Raw genomic sequence first — 25,666 nt, 5'->3', positions numbered from 1 at the left:
CTGCAGCGTTTCATAATGAAGTCACTTTGAAGTTTGTCTCAGAAACAGAGCTGCGAGTCATGGAAGCGGCCTCTGTTGACTTCTCCCTGCCCGTAGCATGAGAAGGACAGCTGTCTCCCTATACACAAAAGGGGAGAAAGCTGTCAATCTTCATGCTATGGGTTGAGAAAAGCCAACGCAGCCCACCTCCGTGACTCGGAGCTCTGTTCCCGAGTCAAACTTCAAAATATGTTTATTCTGAAACAATATCCCATATCGCGCTCCCCATCATGTGAATTCCCCAAGAATGCGAATAATTTTTATGTCAAAACAGCCTTGCATCATTGTAGGGATCCAGCCACGGCGGAGAATAGTGCAGTTTCTCCTATTTATCAATGGGAGACCTCGCATCGCATGCATCTAGCACGTGGTGCAATGGTGCCGCCAGCCCAATTGAAATCGATGGGTGCTGCGATGCAAGAGCACGCAGAAAGATAGAACGTGCTGTGATTTGTTTCCTGTATAGCATCTTATCGCATTGCCATCCAGGAAAACATTGCTCCTGGGTTGACATCTGTGCGTCTCGCAATTCACAAATCTCACGCGATTCTCTTACCTGTGTGAGGGCAGCCTGAGGGGGTGAAATCTGTGACAAACCCTTTGGTGTAGATTTGCTGCTGCAGAAAGTGCACCGCAAATCTGCAACGTGTGAACATATGCTTTTATAGTTCAATCGTACCATCCAACCAGGTAAACTTTCATTAGTTTAATGCGCTGTACATTTATCCACCATATAATTAAAACCGCCTGTTTGGTATTTTTGTGAAGCCTTGAAACAGCTTTGACAATCCAAGGCATGGAATCCACCAGACCACTGACCATGCCCTGTGGTATCTGGTACAAGATTTTAGCAACAGTTCTTTTAAAGGTGTATTGCGTCACACAAAAAAATCTATATGGGCAGGGAATGGTGTAAGAAAAAAAAAACCTCAAACCAAAAAACCCCACTACTTTCCTATTAAGTGGCCCTGCACAACCCAGCGAAACTGCCCAGTCACATTATGTACATCTTTCACTTGACCGCTTCACTGTGATTGCTGAAGCCAGCTGCTCTGGTGTGAGTGTATGTTGTAGAATACCACTCACTAGAGAATGAGTCTTCAGGAAATTGAAGTTGTCTTTACGACAGGCTAGGAGTAGCAACCAGGGCTCCAGGTGGCTACCAAAATAGTCACCAGTGCAACTGAGATGTTAAACATGGCAACAAGACCTTTCAGCCTTGTCACCATTTGCGACAAGAGCTGCCGCTGCGCCACACTGCCAGGCTGTACTAACGTAAAAGGATCCCTGTTCCTTTAACGGATGTGTCAGATGCTAGACCTGTCTGCTTAAGGACAAGCCCCCTAATGTAAGGTGACCAGATTTACTCCGGGTCAAAGCGAGATAGAGGGGTGTAGTCAGGGGGCGGGGCTTATCACAACGTATTATTTTACCTCAGTCATTATAAAAAGTACAGGGGGTTCTGCATCCAAAAAACAGTTAAAATCCGTATCATTTTAGTGGATTTTGACTGGAAATCAGTCGCATACCCGCAGCTGATTTTGTATTATGCAGCGCTCTCCCTCACTTCCTCCAAAGGTTTCCCAATGTCAGTGCTCCCCAACTTCCGGTTCCCAGCGGCCTGTAGGGCCTTCACCTGACCAGTGGCGCTGGGAACTGGAATACGAAGAGCGCCCTGAAAGTGGGAAGCCTACTTTTTTAGATGCGGAAATATACCCCAAGTCAGCTTGAGGTATGCTGCCATGTGTCGTGTGGTCCCGGTAGTAATGGTGTCCTTCATATCGGCTCCCGTAGTAATGGTGGTCCCCTGCAGTGGCTCACCCATACTGCCCGACCCTGGGGAAAGTGGGACACAGGGTCCCAAAGTGGGGCTGTTCCAACTAAATTGGGACGTCTGGTCACCTTTCCTAATGCACACACTGCAAACTGCAGAAGCGTTATCTGTATGCATTGCCCCTGCTGTTGTGACTTGGTTATGGGGACAGCAAACTTGGTCAGTGTGATTACTGGGGGAAGCACTTGACTCATGTCAAAGTGAATGCAAGTGTTAGGTTGTATTGCTGGGACCTGTGGTTCTACAGGTTTCTGTGAGTTGAGGGATAATTAAGCTGCTGTTCTCCAGCCAGCCAATCCCCTCTGGTTTGCTGCACATAAATACCAGCTTCTCTGATTAGAGGATGCTGGTTATTTTACTCAGTTTGTGTTATTCCCATTCAGGGCTGGGTGTTATGCATGCTGGTATGTAGTGTCTCTCTCCTTCCCTGAGGACGGTCTCTCCCTTCCCCTTTGACAGGTGCGGCCTCCAGACGTATGGTCAGATGGGTGATTCCTGACACGGGTCCCTTTATGTCAGTATGGTGGCTGACTCTTTCCCCTTCGTGTGAGGACACTTGGACTAGCTATGGCTTACTATCTGTATGCATGGGAGTTCTTGGTGGGGTTCCTGTTTTGTGGGGTATGCATTACCTGGTTTGTTGGTGTGAAGAGCGATGTGTTCTGAATGTCAGTGCAGGTGGCCAGACATGAGGTATGAACAGTCGTGTTCTGTGTTCAGTGCGTGTGAACAGTGTCGTGTCCTGTGTTTTGTGCATCTTTACAGATTCCGAGTCCCAGATGAAGACAGTGGGGCTATCCTTATCAGGACGATCACCCTGCTTCCCCTGATTAGTAAAGGACACGTGTCCTTCCATCTTTGACTGGAGTGGTGCAATTGGTCTATGCATATACTTTGTGAATGTTTGTGGTTTTATAAGAACACCTTCTTGCGTCCGTACTGAGGTGCGGTGCTTTAGTGCAGCTGTAATAACAGCAAGGGAGAGTGGTGAAAGCTGGCAAGGTCAGTAATTGGACAGTTGGGAGGGTCCTGGCTCTTGTGAATGTTTGTTTTTGAATCAGGGGCTTGGTCAGTGTCATTACTATGGATGACTGGGTAGGGGGAAGCTCCATAGGGAAACATGGGCTGCAAAACTCACAAGGTTTTTGACTCACAATGTTGCATGCTACATAACATCGCAAATGTGAAGAAACCCATAGTGAAAGCATGGGCTTCACATACATGCGCATTGTAGCATTGCGAGAAAATTGCACAATTTTGTCACCCTGTGAAAGAGGCCTTAATTTTTACATTGCAGCAGGCACATCATCCTGCTAAAAAAGACTATTGCCAGTGAAATCAATGGGCAATGAGGACGGAGCTCTCAACATCTGGCTATGCTGTAATGGGTCTGGGCACTGAGATCTGCTGTTTTGGCGGTGGTCCACTGCTTGGGACCACAGGCAATCGGTTATTGATGACCTATCCTTAGGATAGGTTATCAAGAGTACAAGGGGTAAGAGTCCTGGAATAGTTTATGTGGCGGCAAACTTTGGGTGGTTTCATACCTGCATTTGGGATTCCACTTTCCTGCTCCATTTGGGTGGCAGGAAAGGAGACCCCCCCCCCCCCACGGCTCAAGGGCTCCGCCTATGGACGGAACCGAACAGCATTGGACGAACCCCATTGAATATAATAGGGCCTGTCTGTTTTCCGTGCAGCTGCCTGGCTTTTGGGTGGGAAGAAAAAGCGCTATTCCTTCGGGTATTAGATCTGGATTTGTGATGGAACCTGTGGCTGGAGGTTCGGACACGGTGTGAAACCAGCCTTTGTTTGATTTGCTCTTGAGACAGTTTTGCTTGAAGAATAATACACTTTTTAATTGTTGTCACACAATGTTTTTACATTTAATAATATGGTAATTCTCCTTTCTTTGTCTTGTGCTGGAAGTTGAAATCTCTGAATCCAGTTAATCTTCTTTATATTTAGACTCCGTAATGCCTGTTGACACCATGGGACCCAAAGACATTATGACAAACTGTCATGCAAAGTCAATCCTAAATACTATGAACTCTCTACGTAAGAGTCAGACATTATGCGATGTGACACTCCGTGTGAACATGAAGGATTTTCCTGCTCACCGTATAGTACTAGCTGCCTGCAGTGATTACTTTTGTGCAATGTTTACTAGTGAGGTAAGTAGTAACCAAGGTTGAGAACTAAAGGATTGCAGCAACACCAAAAAAGATTTTACACTTGATCAGCTCACGAATTCTAAGACATAATGGAGGAAATGTGTGATGCATTTAACTTCGGTTTTATTAACCCCTTAACGTGTACTTGCACTTACAGATGACTTCAGAAAGAATAACGCAATATCTGGCCTTAATATGACTAATAACTTGCATTTTTCACCAGTTTCTCTCTTCTCTGTTAATAGAGACTGACTTCACATGACAACAGGCAGTGGACAGCAAATTAGAAAGAAGGGAAACCCCTAGTGGCTAATTTATTCTGCATAAAAAAACATAATTTTAGGTAATTAAAGGGATTTGCACTTTTGCTAGTTATGGCATCGACTATCATATTAACACAAGTTGTCCCAAGTCCAGTGACTGTTTAAGATTGCGGTATAGTTTGGAACTTAATGACATGGCAAATTTTTCCTTTCTGCAGTTTGCAACCATAACTTTGTTATTTTCGATGCAGTCATATGAAGGCTTTTTTCACAGGAAGAGTGGATTTTATTAATGGCGCTATTATGGAGTACATATACTATAATGCTGATCTTTTTATATAGTTTAGATAGAGAAATGGAACACACTAGCAATTCTTCCATGTTTTGAGTTTTGTTTTTACAGCATTCACCGTGCAGCAGAAGTAACATAATTTTTTTTCTACACCAATGTGATTATGACAATAGCTAACTTTAACAGTGCAAACATTTTTATTAAGAAAAACAAAGTTTAACCGAGAAAAATACATGTCCTCAATCCTTTAGGCTAAATACAACCAGTTAGTTCAAAGGTATGATACCTCCAACGGGACTAAATTGTTAATTCAACTTTCATAATCTTATAAACAAAGATTAACCCCTTAGTGACAAGCCTACTTTTTGCCTTTGGCTTCATGTCCACGGGCATGCGGAGATTCCGGCTGGCGTGCCGTACACATTCACAGTGCTTTTCTTTACCAAATATCCTGCTTTTCTGCGAATCCGCAGAAAATGGAGCGTGCTGTGATTTTTATTGCTCGCGTGTGATCTGCATGCCAGGATAAAATGACATCCGCAGGTATTTAATTACCTGCAGGTGCCCAATGATTGTCTATGGGCATATTGAACTGTGGATCATTCGCAATTCAGTTTTGCCAGTGGTTCTCTTGTGTGTTTTGTTTTTAACCCTTGTTAATCTTGGACTCCCCAACTGGGAATGTTTTTTTTCCTTGGTTTTATAGTTTAAATAAGGAAGAACAACAGATTTGATCAAAACAAGTTTATTTGCAGAGCTTCTGGCCCAATATTTTGGCATCTTATACAGTATAGTCATGTATTCTTTTATCATGTATTGCTGTGCTAATGTTTTCATCCTGTACTCTACATGTGTTCTTCTTTAATAAAGATTTATTTAAAAAGACATCTTTCAATTGTCCAGAATAGAAAGCACATTTGTGTGGGGAAAGATTTATTTTCTGCTTACATTATTAGCAAAGGATTGTCTGAAATAAGAAAGTGTTTGGGTCCCCCCCCCCCCCCAATAAATAGAGCAACGTCTATCCATTGCCTGTGATTGGCATTGCAACTCAGCCTCAGCCAGGCAAAGCCTATGGGCGGCAGTGGTGGTGTTCTCTGAAATACACCCTTTTTATCGGAGTTCTAGAAAACATAATGAACTTAATGTGTTTTTGGTGGTGTTTCTTTGGTCAGACAATTTTGCAATTTTTTTTTCTCCTACAGAGAAGTCTGTAGTAAAACACCTGAAAAATTTGTCATGCTGCATTTTAGGAAAAAAGTGAGGAAAAACGACAAAACAAAGTCAGTGTTTGTAGTGTGTTTTCTATCTCCTTACCGCAAATACCTTGCCACAGTTGTTTTTTGCTGAAAAAAGTTGTCCAGAAAAGTCAGGAAAAATGCTGTAAAAACCATTGATGTATTCACATGACCCTATTTGCTGTACATGCGAAACGTGGCAGTTGTTTGCCAAAAACCTGGTCCGATCCCATTAGAATGAAAGCAAGAACATCTGTGGTTTTTAGAAAAAGCTGTTGCTATAATCTGATCCAATACCCTTAGTAATCTGTATGAGGTCCCTCTATCCTGGGCAGCAATTAGGGCTATGTAGATTCAGCCAAAGGTTCTTTGTTTTATGTTGTTCAGATTAGTTTCTATTTGTCAGGTTATTTAGTAATACTTTAGAACCTGTCTCCACATTAAGGTAGGGCTATATGGCTACATGGTGACTTTGGGTATGATACATGTCGTGCGGCAAAAGGTCGCACTATCACCCTGCCACATGGCAACATAATGTAAGTTAATGCAATCCTGTTGTAATTTATTAGTTGCTGCAACCTGCCAATCACAAGAAATCCATAAAGTTGTAGCAACCTGCAAGTCGCAATATGACTGCGTTCAATTACTGTATTGTATTGTGATGCAATTTAGGAAGGCCATTGGTTGATCTCTGGCAATGCGACATGTTTTGCTAGCAAAGTAGTCGTGTAGTCCTGGCCGAAAAAATTATTTTCTGTTTTTGAGTTGAATGTGGCTTCCAACCCATCACTCTTAGTTAAATGTGACTCACAAGTTACAAAAGGTTGGGCACCTCTGATCTACAGTGTCAACACAACTTCGGCTTTATTACATCTTTTATGATATTGACACTTTTTCCACAGTTATCTGAGAAAGGCAAACCATATGTTGATATCCAGGGACTCACTTCATCCACTATGGAGATCCTACTTGACTTTGTATACACAGAGACTGTTCATGTTAATGTAGAGAACGTACAGGAACTTCTACCAGCTGCCTGTTTACTTCAGTTAAAAGGTAAGCAGATGGTAGATTCTAGAATTCGTGAAGACCTGCTATTGAGATGGCTATGTTCTCTTTATACCTTGCTTTTGAGTATTGTAACAACACAGTATTCTCTTATGGTTTTTGGTCATTTTAGGATCTTTTTACATTGGGCCTAATTTCCTTACGAGACAAGGATATCATTTTATTTTTCTTACTGAGAGCAATAAAGTATTAGTCCCCCAGTGACAGAAGTGTTTTAGCATTATCTCCTAATCACAAAGCAATGCACCCTCTGCATAACCGCTAATAATGTGGTCGTCCAACAGTGGTCTTAATTTTCCTAATATTTGCTTATATAACATAGCAGCGTTGATGAGAATAGCGGTTGACTAGTTACATAGTTTACTGACACTGAGATCAAGACTTTCTCTCCCTAATATCTTTACCAAACTTTCTACATTTCTCATTCAATGAAATACCTGAAACGCAGACAAAAGCCCCTTAGTGATGAACAGTTGTAGGGCATGGCAAAAGATATGGCAGTTAAAGCTGAGCTGTTCCCTACATCTAATGTTACTTGGCAACTTACACTTTCAGAATGGAGTCTCGCATAAGAAATTTTATCTATGGGCAAAGGGTGAATCCTGAAAATTAGATATGTCCACCCATAGATTATCGCTAACTGAACTTCAGTCTTACTTTCCAAACCTAGTTAGTTATAGCCTATTTCCCCTATGTTCAGGTAAGCACTTATGCATGAAGGATTCTCTCCCCCCTTTCATCAATGGAATGGAACCCAACCTTGCGAAACAGGCTTTTACACCTGCCTTCAAATAGGGCACACAGAACTAGATACTACCAGTTCTTGAGTGACCCATTAGATTATGCCTTCTCTCCTAAAGGCATGTGTAAGTGGCAAGAGGATATCCTAGAACTTTCTATAGCTAGTACGCTGAAGGCACTCCAACATACGGTAGTTACCAATATCTCTCATCTAGCAGCTATACGGAGATGACTTTGCAGTTGTATTACAGGGCCTACATTACTCCAGTGAGGAGATTTGGAATGGGACTATTTCCATCTGATGTTTGCAATGCCGTTTGGCAGGGGTGGGGCTTTATCATTGCCTGTGTCAATGTTCAAAAGTGCAGATATTCTTGAGCAGATTCTTAGATTTCTCAACCAGACATTTAAGAATTCCATTTCAATCTGCATATGCAATTTTTGGTTATGTAGATACTGAGACTAACCTTTGCATGGTCAGTAGTGGAAGGCTTTTATACATAATAGCAGCAAGGGTTAAGGCTGGTTTACACGGGCCGATGATCTCTTAAAGATCGCTCAAACGACAGTTTGAGTGACAGCTTTGAGCGATCGTTTTGCATAAAGTATTAAGTAGCTACTCAGCTACTTAAAGGGGTTGTCCCGCGCCGAAACAGGTTGTTTTTTTTTTTCAATAGCCCCCCCCCCCCCCCCCCCCGTTCGGCGCGAGACAAACCCGATGCAGGGGTTTAAAAAAAAAACAAAACGGATAGTACTTACCCGAATCCCCGCGCTCCGGTGACTTCTTACTTACCTTGCGAAAATGGCCGCCGGGATCTTCACCCTCGGTGGACCGCAGGTCTTCTGTGCGGTCCATTGCCGATTCCAGCCTCCTGATTGGCTGGAATCGGCACACGTGACGGGGCGGAGCTACGAGGAGCAGCTCTCTGGCACAAGCGGCCCCATTCAGAAGGGAGAAGACCGGACTGCGCAAGCGCGTCTAATCGGGCGATTAGACGCTGAAAATTAGACGGCACCATGGAGACGGGGACGCTAGCAACGGAACAGGTAAGTGAATAACTTCTGTATGGCTCATAATTAATGCACAATGTACATTACAAAGTGCATTAATATGGCCATACAGAAGTATATACCCCAACTTTGTTTCGCGGGACAACCCCTTTAAGTACTAATTAGGTGTACAAATGAAGCCTTCACTGAACGCAGTTAATAGCCTGAGGGCTATTATCTGCGCTCAGATCCTCTGTTCTCCATGGGGAAACAATGCTATCAGCACAGATTTTTAGGTTAGCTCGAATTTAATGATCAGCTAGCAGTTCCCGAAAAGCAGACTATGGGCGCACATTTACACGCACCGATTATCGCTAAAACAATCGCCAATTAGCAATTTGTTTTTTGGGTTTTTTTTAAAAGCGATCTTTGGCTGGTGTAAATGGGCCTTTAGTTAAAACTATCTTGCGTATTATTTTGCCACAAGGAGAAAGACTTAGGGCTTCAAAGTGTGTAAGACAATATGGAAGGTTTAACAATTAGTTCAAATTAAATGATCAAGCATCGTGATGAATAATTGTCTTTCTTTTGTAAATTATCATATACAATGGATAAAGATGGCAACTTAGATCACATCATTATATATCTACAACGCTTAGCCTGGGTTCACACAGGGCGGATTTGCTGCGGTTTTGCCGCGGATTGCCGTTGCATATCCGCACTGCGGCAAAACCGCTGCGTTTGCAGTGCAATGCAGCACAAATGAGTTTTGCAAAAAAACTGTTCTCACAGGGCGGATTTTTTCAAGAAGCAGCATGTCCATTCTTCTGTCTTTTCCGCAGTGTTTTTTGTCCATAGACCTCTATGGACGCAGCAAAATCCATGGCAAAAAGTAAAAAACGCGTGCGGATTTTTCTGCAGGAAAATCCGCAAGCCAAAATTAATCTTTGAAGCGGTTTTGCCACAGAACCATTTCTTCTGCGGCAAAACCGCAATGGAAAAACCGCGGTAAAACCGCAGCAAATCCGCCTTTTGTGAACCCAGCCTTAATGATTATAACTTTTATCACATCATCTATCTACAATACTTAAAGATTATAACTTTGATCACATCACTGGAAGGCAGCATCATGTGACTTGCATAACAGCAGTTAAGAAGCTTGTTTTCAATGGCACAAAGATGGAGAAATCTTCTCCCGGACATTGGACCAACAGGTAGTGTTCCATCACCTGTCATGAAGAGCTTCTGTTGTAACTTTGAGAAGATGCAAGCTTTATACTATACTGGCACAGATTAATTTCTTAATCCTCGTGACAGAAACTGCCAGCGCATTCTGTTAGGAGTTTGAAATTGCTACAACTGCGTCCCATTGCACAACCGAAAATGCTGACCCTACACAGTAAACATAATTTCTTCATTTTGGTTCTCTGCTCGGAAAAAAAAAGGTTATTTCAAAGTCCATAAACGGCTGAAAGAGAGACAAAAATGCATATAATTAGCATATTCCTGACACATAGATGGATTTTACGCGAATGTAAATAGGACTTTCTAATATTAAAAACGCATTGCACAAAAATCACAAGTTTGTGCTTTGCGTTTTTTTTTGTTTTTTTTTATGTGATGCGATTTTAACATTAGAAAGTCCTACTGACAATTGCATTAAAAAAGGGTTAACAGAGGGTGTTGCAGCTATACTTTACAAAATAAAAACAGCAATGCTTATTCTATCATATCCAAGTGGCCATGCAATAAATGTTAATCTTGTTAAAATGTTTCCGGTTGTAAAATGTTAATAAAAACATTTCAAATAATGTCATCCACCACCCAGGTGTCAAGCAGGCATGCTGTGACTTTCTGGAGTCTCAACTTGATCCATCCAACTGCTTAGGGATTCGTGACTTTGCAGAGACTCATAATTGCTTAGACCTTATGCAGGCTGCTGAGGTGTACAGCCAGAAGCACTTCCCAGAGGTGGTACAACATGAGGAGTTCATGTTACTGCAGCAAGAGGAAGTGGAAAAGTTAATCCGATGTGATGAAATTCAGGTACAACTGCGTATATATTTCATGCACTAATTTACTTTGAGTTGCCACGGTTTTAATAATGACTTGTTCTAAGACTTAGCCTGGGTTCACACAGGGCGGATTTGCCGCGGTTTTGCTGCGCGGAATTTCGCCGCGGCAAATCCGCCCGCGGCCGCTAATCTCGGGATTAGCCAGCCATGTGTACGAGATTTCTCAGAAATCTCGTCCACACGGGACGGCCAATCCGCTGCGGTAAGTCAGGCTGGAACCGCGGCTGCGGTCTATTTATCTTTTCTTTCCGCCGCGGCCGCGCTCTCCTCTATGGGAGCGCCGGCCGCAATGGAAAATCGAGCGGCCGGGCCGCTTCAAAGCTGCCGCGGGTTTTTCCGCGGCGGTTCTCCCGGCGGAAATCTCGCGGTTTGTGCTGCGGCCAAACCACGGGATTTCCAGCGGGAAACCCATTGTGAACCCAGCCTTAACGTCCTGCTGTGAAAGCCATCCTTTTGTTTTTCTGTCATTACTCCTTGAGTACCGTTGCCCAAAACTGTACACAATATTACATGAGTGGGCTGACCGGTAAAGCGGAAGAAAAATGTTCTCGTCATACGCTCCTAGACCTCTTTTGATGTACCTCATTGATCCTATTTGCCTTGACAGCACCTGCCTGACACTGGTTGCTCCAGTTAAGTTTACAGTTAACTAATATCCTCAAGTCCTTTTCCATATCAGTTTGCCGAGTGGTTTCCCATTTAGTGTGTAAAGATAACATGAATTTCCCTGCTAGTGTTAAACTTCATTCTGCTCAAGCCCCCAACATATCCAGATCGAGTTGCAAACGCTTTCTGTACTCTCTTCTGTTAAAGGGGTTGTCTCGCGGCAGCAAGTGGGGTTATACACTTCTGTATGGCCATATTAATGCACTTTGTAATATACATTGTGCATTAAATATGAGCCATACAGAAGTTATTCACTTACCTGCTCCGTTGCTGGCGTCCCCGTTGCCATGGTTCCGTCTAACTTCGGTGTCTTCTTGCTTTTTTAGACGCGCTTGCGCAGATGCATCTTCTCCCTTCGGCTGGTCTTGGAAGCATCGGCGTTTTGGCTCCGCCCCCTTCTACGCATCATCGCGTAGCTCCGCCCCCATCACGTGCCGATTCCAGCCAATCGGGAGGCTGGAACCGGCACGCGTCATGGGGCGGAGCTACGCGATGATGCGTAGAAGGGGGCGGAGCCAAAACGCCGATGCTTCCAAGACCAGCCGAAGGGAGAAGATGCATCTGCGCAAGCGCGTCTAAAAAAGCAAGAAGACACCGAAGTTAGACGGAACCATGGCAACGGGGACGCCAGCAACGGAGCAGGTAAGTGAATAACTTCTGTATGGCTCATATGTAATGCACGATGTATATTACAAAGTGCATTAATATGGCCATACAGAAGTGTATAGACCCACTTGCTTTCGCGAGACAACCCCTTTAACACAAAACTATGTAAAGTGATTATCTGCAAATATTGCTATTTTACTGCACAATCCTAATACCAAGTCATTAATATATTAAAAAGAACAGGGCCCAGTACTGGCTCCTATGGTACCCCACTGGTAATGGTGACCCAATCAGAGTATGTACCATTAATAACCCCCCTCTGCTTTCTATCACTGAGCCAATTGCTTACCCGCTTAGACACTCTCACCCAGACCAAGCATTCTGATTTTATATACCAACCTTTTATGCGGCACAGTATCAAACGCTTTGCATCTTTGTCATTCGTAATTACTTGTTGGTGGATGCTAGATTATATTCACTATGTAGGGAGAGCGCACCTCTCTGTTGTATTGACTGCATATTTCCTATATTTGTTTCAAAACCTCAATAAGAGATTTAATGTTAAAAATGTTGCCTCATCAGGGTTTGCATTTTGTGTTTTGCAGGACGAGTTGTATTTTAATGGTAACATTTAATGTACCATAGAATGAATTGAAACACATTAAAAAAAATTCTAAAGGAGTTTTCTAAGGCTAAAAGCAAAACTTTTACGGTCAGGGTGACTGTTAATGTGATACCTTATCTCTTACCATACCCGTAATTTTTTTAATTTTCAGAAAATGGCAAAAAACCTGCAATCGCACTAATGTTGTTTTTTAGCCTTCCTTTTCTTCAGTATTCACTTGGTAGTAAAAACTACATGTTAACGTTATTCTGCATGTCATTCCGATTACGGTGATGCAAATTTACGTAGTTTTAGCTTGTTTTACTGCTTTTAAAAAAATAGAAAACATTTCATCTCATTCATGCAAGTAAGCATACATGTACACCTTCTAGTGCCAAGCAGTGTATGGGCAGGCCTCTGAGTCAGGGCACTCTATTCCGAGTGGGTGACAGCTACTGGCCAAGGCTGAGATAGAAGCTAGCGTTGATTGTGGCCATTCCTTAGATATTGTGGTCAATGCTAATTGTGGCTTCTAATCCATCTAGGGATACCAATTGTTTAATATCTCTGTGCCTGAGCCAGTCAACCACCCTTAGTAAGTGCGATATGTGATGTCAGGTAAACCCAGTCCTCCCTCCAGTTTAGGTTTCACAAGTGAGGAACAAACTGTGCGAGTCGGTTTGTCTGCCCAAATAAATTTCTTCAATAAGGAATTAAGGTGTCTGAAAAATTGTGATGCGATAGAGACTGGAAGGGCCTGAAGGAGGTAGAGAAGTCTTGGGAGAATGTTCATTTTAAAGATCGAACACCTACCCAACCACGAGAATAAGCCAATAATGCAATATTTTAATAGTTTAGATTTTTACAGATGCGGTGATACCAATTATATATTTTTTTTTATTGTTTAGATTTCTTTACCTGATAAATGCGAAATAGTTTTTTTTTAAATGTAATATATATATTTTTTATATATCTAAAAAAAAGTTAAACTTTTTATTTTATTTTAAAGGGACTTGGAACATCTGATATCCTGATCACTGGCATAATTAATTGCAATACTTCTGTATTGTAGTGCATTATGTGTGCAGTGTTAATCTGTTAAGTCCTGCTTTTGAAAGCTCTTAATAGGCTTCCATACATGGCTGTCCTAGTGGCCATTATTAGGCCTCCGACTGCCATGACAACTGCATTGTGATGAGTCCAGTCAGGTGACAGAATGAGTCCCCTCCCTCTGTTTATCAGTTAAAATGCTGCTGCAACTATTCACCACGGCATCTAAGTGGGTAAAGCATCTGAGATTGAAGTTCTCTCCAATCCAGGCCCTTGCAGGTGGATGTCAGCGGCATAACACACATGGCATCCGCTGCCTATGCTTCCACGTGTGCGCCATGAAGTGCATCACTAATATATGCGTTTTTTGTTTCATGTGTTACCTAGCATACTTTTTGTCATGCAGATTGACTCTGAAGAGCCCGTGTTTGAGGCGGTTATAAACTGGGTGAAACATAACAAACAGCATAGGGAAAAATCTCTGCCGCAGCTACTTCAATATGTACGAATGCCTTTGCTGACTCCACGCTACATCACAGATGTAATAGACACAGAGGTATCACAGTTAAAATGACTATCCTGTTGTTGTTTTTCCTCCCTATTTTTGAATGCAGTAACATGCTATATTTTTTCATGTCTACAGCCCCTAATCAAATGCAGTTTACAATGCAGAGACCTGGTGGATGAGGCTAAGAAATTTCATTTGCGTCCAGAATTGCGGAGTCAAATGCAGGGGCCAAGAACCCGAATGCGTTTGGGTAAGTTGATGAACAGTTCTAAAGTTAACCAATATTTTTCCATCGACATGGCCGTATGAGGGCTTGTGTTTTTGTGTGACAAGCTGTAGATTTTATTGGTACCATTTCTTGGGTTTATATAATGCATTCTAAAACTATTTTTTTATTTTTTTTTGGCGGAGAGGAAAAAAACCTTAATTCTGCTATTGTTTTTTACAGCATTAATCGTGCATCATTAATTACATGATAATTTTTTTTCTGCGTGTTGGTTGAGTAAAGGCCCATTTTGTTCAAACGAGTGAAATAGTTGATTGGTGAGGATCTACATCCCACTAAACAACCGTTTTCCACAGCCACACGGAGCTACTGTGTGCCTGCAATGCACAGCTCTGTACACTGTGCAGCGGACTAGAATGTTTTTGCAGGCAATGTTCCTATTCATGTGATTTGGAACTGTCTGCAATACCGTTCTGGGCTGCTGAACAGTGTACGGATCTGTATTTCCAGCATGCAGTAGCTCATGACTCTAACCCAACGGCACCAGTGATCAACTGATTGACAGGGGTCTTGGGGCGGGGGGGATCTGCATGTGATGAACTATCCTATCGATACAGTAAGTCATCAGTAGTTTAGAGCAGTGTTTCTCAACTCCAGTCCTTATGGAGCCCCAACAGGTCATGTTTTCTGGATTTCCTCAGTGTTGCACAGGTAATGTAATTTTTGCGAGTGCCTTAGACATTGCCACAGGGGTTATTACCATAGAATATCCTGAAAACATAACCTGTTGCGGTCCCTGAGGACTGGAGTTGAGAAATACCGGTTTAGAGCTGAAAGACTGCTTTAAGTTGGGTTACAAATATGCGTTAAAGGGGTTGTCCCACGCCGAAACGGGGGTTTTTTTTTTTTTTTTTGCATAGGCCCCCCGTTCAGCGCAGGACAAACCCAAGGGATGTGTTGAAATAAAAAAAAAATTTTTACTTACCCGAATCCCCTCTCTGCAACTTCTTCCTTCTTTTCCTCCAAGATGGCCGCCGGGATCTTCACCCACGATGCACCGCGGGTCTTCTCCCATGGTGCACCGTGGGCTCTGTGCAGTCCATTGCCGATTCCAGCCTCCTGATTGGCTGGGATCGGCACACGTGATGGGGCGGAGCTACGCGATGATGCGTAGAAGGGGGCGGAGCCAGAACGCCGCTCGTGCCCGGACCGACCAGAAGGGAGAAGACCCTTCTGCGCAAGCGCGTCTAATCGGGCGATTAGACACTGAAATTAGACGGCACCATGGAGACGGGGACGCCAGCGCAGGGAAGGTAACTGAATAACTTCTGTATGGCTCATATTTAATGCACGATGTATATTACAAAATGCATTAATATGGCCATACAGAAGTGTATAACCCCACTTGATTTCGCGGGACAACCCCTTTAAAGTCGTAGATGCATCCAAAAATCCCAGAGAAAATAGTGCAGTATACTGCAATATTTCATCTGAGATAATGCTGGATAGCATAATGGAAGCCAGGCAGACAATGGGATCTGTTCGAGCAGGGGTTTAGTTTTTATGCTTCTATAACTAAGCGCTGGATCACTTAGGCCTCATGTCCACGGGGAAAATCAGGCCTGCTACGGATTCTCCATGGAGAATCTGCAGCGGGTCCCTCCTGCCCCGTGGACATGAGGGCTGAAAATAAGAATAAACTCACCTGCTGTGGTCCGTGCGTGTCTTCCTTCCTTCGCGGCCGGATCTTCTTTCTCCAGCCCGGCGGATACCGAGCACAAGATGCCGAAGAAAGAAGTTTCCGGCTGCAAAGGAAGGAAGACCTGCATCGCCCGGAGCAGGTGAGTTTAATTCAGGCGCGGGTCTCCGGCTTCCATGGGCTGCAATAGAAGCCTGCGGGAGCCGTCCCCGTGGGAGACCCGCGCCTGAATGGAGCATGTCTGGATTTTTTCCTGCACGCGGGACCTGTGCCTGCAGGGAAAAATGACATCCGCGGGTATTTACCTACCTGCGAGTGTCTAATGCATCCCTATGGGGCGCGGATCCGCGTGCAGGAAAAACGCTGCGGATTTAAAATCCGAATTTGCCCGTGGACATGAGGCCTAAGATCTGTGGTAGTGATGCGATTTTCAGCTGATCTGTTTCTACAGCTGAAAAGGGTTTTTATGTTCATATCAAAAACACTTAAGCCCAATGTCCATGGGCGGATTTGAATTGCAGAATCCGCGGGAATGATCCGCAGTTCAAGCTGCCTATAGGGAACATGGGCATCCGCACCTGAATTAAAGCATTCAGATTTGATTTGCAGATCTTTGGGTATGGAAATGAATTCGCAGCATGCTCGATCATTTCAATGCGGTTCCCGCAGTCAATGGAAGCCGTGCGAACCGTGGTCTGTCTGCAGCTGACACTGCGGAGGGGCTGCGAATTCTGCGGGAAAGCAGGGGTTTGTTTGTTTTTTTAAAAAAGTACTGCACGTGTGCGCCGGTCGGCACTTCTGCACATCCATAGTACAGAAAAAAGAGGACCCAGACAGGTAAGCAGGGTTCTTGGCTGCAGGAAGGATTAGATTCCGCTGCGAGCTCCCACATGTCATCTTTACAGGATAAAATTGGGTGAGATCCTGGACTAGAGAGGAAGGTAAATCACCAGTTTACATTGTGCATCCGTCCTTAACGTACTGTACAGGAAGCGTGTCAGATCTCATGTGTTTCCATGCAGCATCTGTTCAAGAAATAAAGGTACCATTTTAATTAGCACGGGTCACACATCTTACACTACATCTCTTTTAGATTACAAAAATAATGTTACAAACATCCTTTAATAAAACTGTTAAAAACAATAATACAGGCAAAGTATACAACTTTGTTATATACCCTGCTTCCCTGAAAATAAGACATACCCTAAAAATAAGACATAGCATGATTTTCCAGAATTTTTGAGGATGCAAAATCATTTTTCAGGCTTTTCGAGGATGCTTGAAATATAAGCCCTACTCCAAAATGAAGCCCTGCTAACAGTTAATTAAAAAAGTCAATTTGAATAGAGTCCAGGCAGCTATACATGTAAAAAAGTTAAACCTTTTTGAACAAAAATTAATATAAGACACTGTCCTATTTTCGGGGAAACACGGTACTATGGTTTTAAGCTTTATTAGCTATACACTTTCCAAAATTTTAAACACCAACCTCTCTTTCATTTGTTCAAGTTCCTCTTCTCTTGGATAAGATTTTATTTTATTTTTTATAATGTTACTGTTAGGTCTTGGTACAGCGATACAGTGGGTCTTGCTCCCATAATATGCTGTACCAATCTGCCATAGGCTGCCATGTTGCCATTCTCAGGACTTGTGCAAAATACACACAAGAAAAATCGCTGCATGTCCTATCTTGGCACAAATTACGCGAACATACATGCCAAGATAGTACATGGTGATGAGCGCCATACATTGTGTACGGACTATGTACTGTGCATGTATTTCTCGCAGCTTGCATGCTGCGAGATATGCTTGTGAGCCCGGCCTTACCCATAGGCCTCATGTCCACGGGTGGGTTTGATTTGTGGAAGATCCGCAAATCAAGCCACCCATAGGGATACTTGGGCGTCCGCAAATGCATTGAAGTATGCAGATTTGTTTTGAGAACCTTTTGGTCCAGAAAACAAATCGCAGCGTGCTCCATTTCACTGCGGATCCTACACCGATGTCTTCCATTAAAGTCAATGAAAGCTGTCCGATTCACGGCCCATCTGCAATTGAATTATGGACGGGCCGCGGATACAGTGAGAAAGCAGGCATTCAAAAAAACAAGTACTGCGCATGCATGCAGTGCGCTGACCGGCGCTTCTGCACACATCCGCAGTGAAGGAGGGAGAAGGTCCGCACAGGATGCAGAAGACTCGCACGGGTAATACAGTGTCCCTGGCTGCGGACAGGGTGGGATCGCCCTGTGGGCTCTTGCATGCGGAATCCGACCCGCCCGTGGGCATGGGCCCTTGCTGACTCTGTATAGTCATACTTTGACAACATGTGGCACCTTTTTTGTATTTTTGTATTTTAAAATTTGAATAAAGCTTAAAGAAAAGTCATGATACGAAATCCATGTGGAAACACACCCTGACAGCAGAGTAATTTTCTCTAGCCTGACAAGACTTTATATCATGTTTGCTTATATGCCTTGTTCTATTAGTTTTGTTTAGTTTTGAGGATTTGCCTGTGTACTATTTCGTTATTTTATTTTTTTAGGCGCTAATGAGGTGCTACTTGTCATTGGTGGATTTGGTAGCCAGCAGTCTCCTATAGATGTAGTTGAAAAATATGACCCTAAAACTCAAGAGTGGAGCTTCCTTCCGGTGAGTTTAATGATGCACTCCAATAAAGTAAATATAAATTGCATGTATTGGCTCTTTTTCTTTCATCTTGTGATGAGCTTGTCGACCAGTAGATGACTCTACGATGCAGAGGTTTTGCCCGGTTAAGAGTTTGAGAGCATTATTAGAATGTGAGAAGTTGGATGGGTCATACTGACAAATTGCCTTACACCAGGCTGCTCACATTAATGTCTCCACATCATTGCCACACTTCCGTGGCTGCCCGGTCACAATATTTATCGCCAATAGAACATATATGGGACCATCTGGGACACCAGCTTCGACAGCCTATGAGTTTGCATGATCTAGATGTTAAGTTACAGCAAATGTAAACTGGTTTCCGCACAGGAATCCTACCCTGCCGCCGACCCTGCGTACCTGTGCCTGGCTTCTTTTGTCTGTACTGCGGATGCGTGCAGAAATGTCGGCGCACGCGTGCAGTACTTTTTTTTTTTTTCTTCCAATTCCTGTTTTTCTGTCGCGGGCGGGCTGCGAATCTGACTGCTTCCATTGACTTCAATGGAAGCTGTCCGCATGGAATCCACATTATGGATGCATGCTGCGATTTGTTTTCCGCATGTGTAAATTGGAAGTGCGGACGTCCATGCTTTCCTATGGACAGCTCGAACTGCGGATATTCTGCAAGTCAAATCCCCTCGTGGACATTGGGCCTAATATAGTCAGTGCTGCAGCATAGTATACACATCCAGAGCGTATCCTCACAGTATAATAATCTCACCCAGATCATGTCATCTCCTCTGAAGTATATCAAGTATATCTGAAGTATATCAAGTATATCCCCTCTGAAGTATATCAAGTATATCCCCTCTGGCAGTCTATCAAGCCACACAGGGTGGCTTGATAGACTGCCTGTAAAAAAGCATTATGACGTAATGCTATAGCATTATGTCATACTGCAGGAGCGATCAAAGCATCGCATGTTAAAGTCCCCCAGGGGGACTTCAAAGTAAAGTAAGAAAAAAGATCAATAAAGATTTTTAAAGTGTAAAAAAAAAAAAAAGTTAGTTTAAATCACCCCCCTTTTGCCATATCAATTACTAAAAAATCTAAATCCTAAAATAAAAATATGTATTTGGTATCGCCGCATCCGTAAAAGTCCGATCTATGAAAGTAGTGCATTATTTTTCCTATACGGTGAACGTCGGCCGAAAAAAAAAATAAAGAATGCCAGAAATACACTTTTTTAGTTACCCTATCTTCCAGAAAAAATGCAATAAAAAGCGATCAAAAAACTACAGGACATCCTGCAAAAATTGAGCCCTTGCACAACTACGTCGACGAAAAAATAAAGTTATTGCGCGCACAAAATGACTGCAGAAAATAATTGCAAAAAATTAAATATCTTAAAAAAAAAATACAAGTACTACAGCAAAAAAACTATATAAGTTTGGTATCGTAGTAATCGTACTGACCCATAGAATAAAAATATCAGGTCGTTTTTGTTGCAGTTTGTGCGCCGTAGAAACAGGACGCACCGAAAGATGGTGGAATGTCGTTTTTTTTTCCATTTCTTTCCGCTAAGAATTTTTAAAAAGTTTTTCAGTACATTATATGGTACAATAAATAGTGCCATTGAAAAATACAACTCGTCCCGCAAAAAACAAGCCCTCATACAGCGACTTCGATGGATAAATAAAGGAGCTACGATTTTTTTAAAAGGGAGTAGGAAAAAACAAAAATGGAAAAAAGCTCCGTCACTAAGGGGTTAACATATGTCTGGTCACTGAAGATTAGTATATTCCTCTGAGAGGTTAGGAGACGGATAGCGGTTTAGTACTGCATAGTATTTATTCCTCTTTTTATACCTGCTTTCTATAGAGTATTACTCGCAAGCGCCGCTATGTAGCCACAGTATCACTTGGGGACCGTGTCTATGTAATTGGAGGATATGATGGGCGTTCCAGACTCAGCTCAGTGGAGTGCTTGGATTACACCTCAGAAGAGGATGGTGTGTGGTACTCTGTCGCCCCCATGAATGTAAGACGAGGCCTTGCTGGAGCCACTACATTAGGAGGTACTGAAATTAAATATTGTGATACTGTTTTGCTTGAAAGACAATATACTGAGCCACATTGGGCACGGTGCTATAAGCAATCTGGATATGTGTTTGTAACGTTTTAAAAAGTTTAAATTCAATGTCCAATGGCTTAGAGGTGTGATTGTATTTAAATTTGTTTGCAGATATGATATATGTCTCGGGTGGGTTTGATGGAAGTCGGCGGCACACAAGTATGGAACGCTACGACCCTAACATTGATCAATGGAGCATGCTAGGGGATATGCAAACGGCACGTGAAGGCGCAGGACTTGTTGTGGCCAATGGGGTTATTTATTGTCTAGGTAAGAGTGGAAAAGGGAGCAATACGGACACTGCTAAGTACTAGTTTTTAATTTTAGATTGCTTTTACATGACCAGACTTTTTACTTGTGAATTTCAGGTGGTTATGATGGTTTAAACATTCTGAGTTCTGTTGAACGATATGATCCTCATACTGGACACTGGAGCCACGTTACACCCATGGCTACTAAACGCTCTGGTAATTAAAGCTTTTCTTGTTTGTTTTTTGTCTTCTGGGATGTGTGCCATTGTTTGTTCTTTAATTACAGGTGCTGGTGTGGCACTCCTGAATGATCATATCTATGTGGTGGGAGGTTTTGATGGCACAGCTCATCTATCGTCTGTAGAAGCGTACAACATTCGGACAGACTCCTGGACAACAATGACTAGCATGACTACGCCACGTTGCTATGTTGGAGCCACTGTTTTACGTGGAAGACTGTATGCCATAGCTGGGTGTGTACTTTGAATTTTAGAAAACAAACTGTTTTTATGACTTTATCTTAAGGCCTCCTGTCCATGGGCGTTGCGGTATCCTGCGTCGGATCTCCGCCGTGGGAGCCGCCGCCCGGGAGCAGGAGCCGGCAGACGGATCTCCTTCGGTCAGCCTATCTGATAGGCTGACCATGGCGATTCACAGCATGCTGCGAATTGCCGGCCGCGAGCGGAGAATCGCAATGATTCTCTGCTCGTGGACACGGGGCCGGCGATTTACCGCCGGCTAAATCACGTCCGTGGACAGGGGGCCTATATGGGTTTGGTATAAATAATAAATATCATGCAGCAAATTTTTATGTTTTCACCATGAGGAACAAGTTTATTTTAAAACATTATTTTGGAAAACTCTTTAAGGCTTGAGTCCGACTTGTAAACAGATTCCTACCTGTGTGTTTGTACTCATACAACCCTTACAAATATGTATTGTCCTATGATACAAAGTAATGCAGTATCAATTTAAGAAATTGTCTTCAGATAGGATCCTATTGAAAATGAAAACCATCAATTACATTTCTTACAAACAGTAAGTGTAAATTACATTTATATTAAGTTGTGGGAGCAGTATAAAAATTCAGCAGGGACTTGAGATTGTCTGCAATTGTTCTAAAAACCCAAGAGGTTTCTTATGGTCTTTCAGGCAGGACGAGCTGTTGGGTAAACTATGCCTGATAACTCGTCCCAGTGATGCTCGCTGCTGTGCTGTTGCTCAGGAGCAAGCATCACTCAGAGTGCTGCCAGCATGGAGGCGAATCTGCCAAGGAGGGTTCCCTTCCCCCACCGCCCATCACCATTCACTGTAAGTAGACATTCGTTCAAAAGTGAACTGCTATTTACACTAAACGGCATGTCATTCAGTTTTCTACATGCAGAAACTAAATGATTCTCGTTCAGTCGCTGTATGCGTTAACACGGGATGATTGACATTCATATTCCCGCAAGAGCGTAGGAATCTGAATGATTCTGAACGATAATACTTTTGCGTAAAAGGGCTATTACTCAAGTAAACTTTATAGGCATGCTTGTTGGCCCTTTGTTGTACACAAGGTGAATTGCAAGGAATGTGGAATATTTCAAGTATATTTGGTAACTACTGCAGATAACACAAGAATCTCCATTAATCGATGTTTTTGAATGCCTGCGACAATAATAATAGTATTTCACCGCACTTCAGAATCACTGGTGGGTGTGTTTTTTTTTCTTTCTTAGTCAGTTTTTCTCTTCATATTTTTCCTCTTATATTTTAATGCCATTATGTAAACTTCATTTCAGAGAAATCTTCTCTGAAATCAAACGTGATTTTTTTATTTTTATTTTTTACCAAAAACAGAAGTAATATAAGGCCCAATGCACACAGCTGGATTTGCATTGCGGAATCTGCAGCAGCTGTGCGCCTCTGGATTCTGCAGCAAATACCTGCCTAAGCATGCAATGTAAAAGCAGGTTTCCATGCCTACGAGCGGAAATCAATTGCGGTTTTCATCTCGCGGGGGAAAAATTGCAGCATACTCTATTTTGAGCTGGATTCCGTGTGGACGGCTTCCATTGAAGTCAAAGGAAGCCAGCCTTCTGCAATCATCATTCCGGAAAGGCTGTGTCATCGCCTAGCGACGGTGCAGTCGCATCTGTACTGTGGATGTGTGCCCGCTAGCACATCCACAGTACAGAAGAAAAAGCATCCGGGCACCGGGTCAGATTTGGCTGCGGGATCCTGCAGTAGTCTGCATTCAGCCTAAAAGAGAGAAGTACAAGTCTTTGCTTATTTTTCTGGGATCCACAGCTGCCTTTGGCTAAAATAAATAAAATGTGTAGATCACAACACAAACCCAAAAATAGGATGTAGCCATATACCCCATTAGGGATGGGTGAGACATTCTTCATAGACTGAATTAGAGATTGTGATACCATCTTCACTTATGATTCCTCCAGTTACGTTTTAACCATACAAACCTGGATCTTTACTGTCAGAAGTGGTAAGAACAACCCATCAGCCAACAATTTTGGATGCAGTTAAGATTCTGTTGTCTTGGTGCTGTGGTGTAGAGTACAAGTGTGATCTACCTAATGGTCACATTTATGCACTTGCCATATAGGTAAACAATGTGTGTTCTAATCGGCACACCACTCTTACATGATTAATCCATTGGCCTATTTGTGTCAGCTTTACAAAAAAGGACTTGCTTAGTTTAGTTTTATGGCCTAATTTTGTGGTGATCTCCATGGCAGATCCTTTTTGGTTTTAGTTGTACCACATTGTTTGCATTTTTTAACTATAATATTTTGGTTTTAGGTACGATGGTAATTCACTACTTAACAGTGTTGAATGCTACGATCCGGTTATTGACAGTTGGGATGTAGTTACTTCCATGGCAACACAGCGCTGCGATGCTGGAGTTTGTGTCCTTCGGGAAAAATGAGAACAAAGACTAATACTGGAACTGAATTGTCCTCCTGGTCTATACTTTGTGGGAAAATGTGAATATAGACCTTCAGTGAAATATAAAGATACACATGCCTGTCAATCACTGGAGCTTACTGGCAAAGGTCATTCTAAACTGTGAAACAAAAGGTGCCTCATCATTGTGCCACAGACAGCCAACTGGGTGTATGACTTTTGATATCAAACTACATTTCAGTAACAAAAAGAACACTTTTTAGTGCAAAACATTCTGTGGATGGTGCACTGCAAGAGACAAGTGTGATTGTGTTGAAGGATTCAAATCCTACTATTCTGTGCCAAGGAAATGCCATTTGACACACACATGCACAAGTATGCACTTAAATTAATTGTATATTGTAAATATAAAATGAAGACTTGTTTAATGATGTAATAATGCAGGACCACTCCAGCTCCCACCTCCTAAGGCCACTTGAAGATGAATGTATTATGGGCATTTTTTTAAAGGTGCTGTGAATGCAAATCAGAAAACCTGCATTGGACCAGGCATTAATCCATAATATGAAACGCGCATATAATACATTTGTCTGAAAGTAACCTCATTCTGTAAGTTAAAGGAGTATTCCTATTTCGACTTTTATGCCATATACTCAGAATGTGCCATAAAAGCCTAATAGTAGCCTACTGGGTTCCACACCTATCTCAGTTTGTGGCCCTACTATTCCCTGTACCAGCTGTATGCTTTTGCCAGGAGTACCCTGCAATTAGCGAAATAGTTGTGCAAGAATGTGCTACGTTGTTTCCTTAACTCTCATAGAAGTGAATGGGAGTTAAGGAAACTATGCAGCACAGCGAGGTATGCTGTTTTCACAGCTCTTGAGTTGTGGAAACAGCATAGCTCGCTGTGTTACACAGTTTGCATAATCCCTATTTACTTCTATAGAAGTTACAGAAACAGCATAGCCTAACTATGATGTTTCTGTCTTTTCGGCGACCACATAAACAGTGCAGCCATGTTTGGCATAATTCCCTGTTCTTATTTATTGCGAAATTCACTTACTACCTGAAATATTCAACCTTATTACTGGTTCTACAGAATAATGGCACACATTTGCAAATTTAGAATAGTGTCATTGAATTTGAGCAAATTGTTAAAATGTTTGTCGTTAAAAAAAAACAAAACCTATTTAGTATTTCTGTACATTTGACTTACAAACTCTCTACTCATCTCTTTCTTTATGGTATATTGCCATAGTTGCTTTTGAATCAATTAAATATATGCAGTAGATCTGGCTGACAGATCCCTTCGTATTTGGAATTTCATTTGGAATAATTACAAAGCAGTCAACTGTCTGCAGTCATTGAAATAATGTAATATTCACTACTTTGGGGGGAAAAAACTTTTCAATCCATTGTTTGTTTGTTTTTTGTTCAAATAAATAAAAATTGCTGCAAAACCTGCAACCAAGCACATTAGTTATCATTTGTTCTGTCAGTTGTAATAGTTTTTTACTGGTTGATTTCTACATTGCACAGCAGATGTAAAGACTGTTTTCATCTTTAAGTCAGTTGCACAGTAATACAATGATTTGGCTGAAAGCTATCTCTTCTGACCTAAATGGTTGAGTGTGAGAGTTTATTTCACTAGGAAGAGGGAGACAAGTTTCTAGCT

General features: G+C 42.4%; 1 protein-coding gene across 5 annotated transcripts in view; it reads left to right on the top strand.

Annotated features, from left to right (window-relative positions):
- Window positions 1-25,451, top strand: part of KLHL12 (kelch like family member 12) — a 30,786-nt gene extending 5,335 nt beyond the window's left edge. For 4 of the 5 annotated variants that reach the window (XM_066609326.1, XM_066609311.1, XM_066609333.1 and 1 more), the window contains 11 exons: window positions 3,842-4,047; window positions 6,743-6,896; window positions 10,468-10,685; window positions 14,047-14,196; window positions 14,284-14,398; window positions 18,618-18,724; window positions 20,582-20,777; window positions 20,945-21,103; window positions 21,202-21,300; window positions 21,371-21,557; window positions 23,887-25,451. In XM_066609326.1, the coding sequence (XP_066465423.1) occupies window positions 3,850-4,047; window positions 6,743-6,896; window positions 10,468-10,685; window positions 14,047-14,196; window positions 14,284-14,398; window positions 18,618-18,724; window positions 20,582-20,777; window positions 20,945-21,103; window positions 21,202-21,300; window positions 21,371-21,557; window positions 23,887-24,013 (1,710 nt within the window). In that variant the 5' untranslated portion in view covers window positions 3,842-3,849 and the 3' untranslated portion in view covers window positions 24,014-25,451. Of the gene's footprint in view, window positions 1-2,349; window positions 2,420-3,841; window positions 4,048-6,742; window positions 6,897-10,467; window positions 10,686-14,046; window positions 14,197-14,283; window positions 14,399-18,617; window positions 18,725-20,581; window positions 20,778-20,944; window positions 21,104-21,201; window positions 21,301-21,370; window positions 21,558-23,886 lie in introns of those variants that run through there. The other variant, XM_066609305.1, reaches the window with a different exon arrangement.
- The last annotated feature ends 215 nt before the right edge of the window (window positions 25,452-25,666 follow it).

This window comes from Eleutherodactylus coqui, chromosome 1 (genome assembly GCF_035609145.1).
Source record: "Eleutherodactylus coqui strain aEleCoq1 chromosome 1, aEleCoq1.hap1, whole genome shotgun sequence".
In the NCBI taxonomy this organism is placed as follows: Eukaryota; Metazoa; Chordata; class Amphibia; order Anura; family Eleutherodactylidae; genus Eleutherodactylus; species Eleutherodactylus coqui.
The sequence above is the reverse complement of the archived record's forward strand: the minus strand, read 5'-3'. Positions and strand labels throughout refer to the sequence as shown.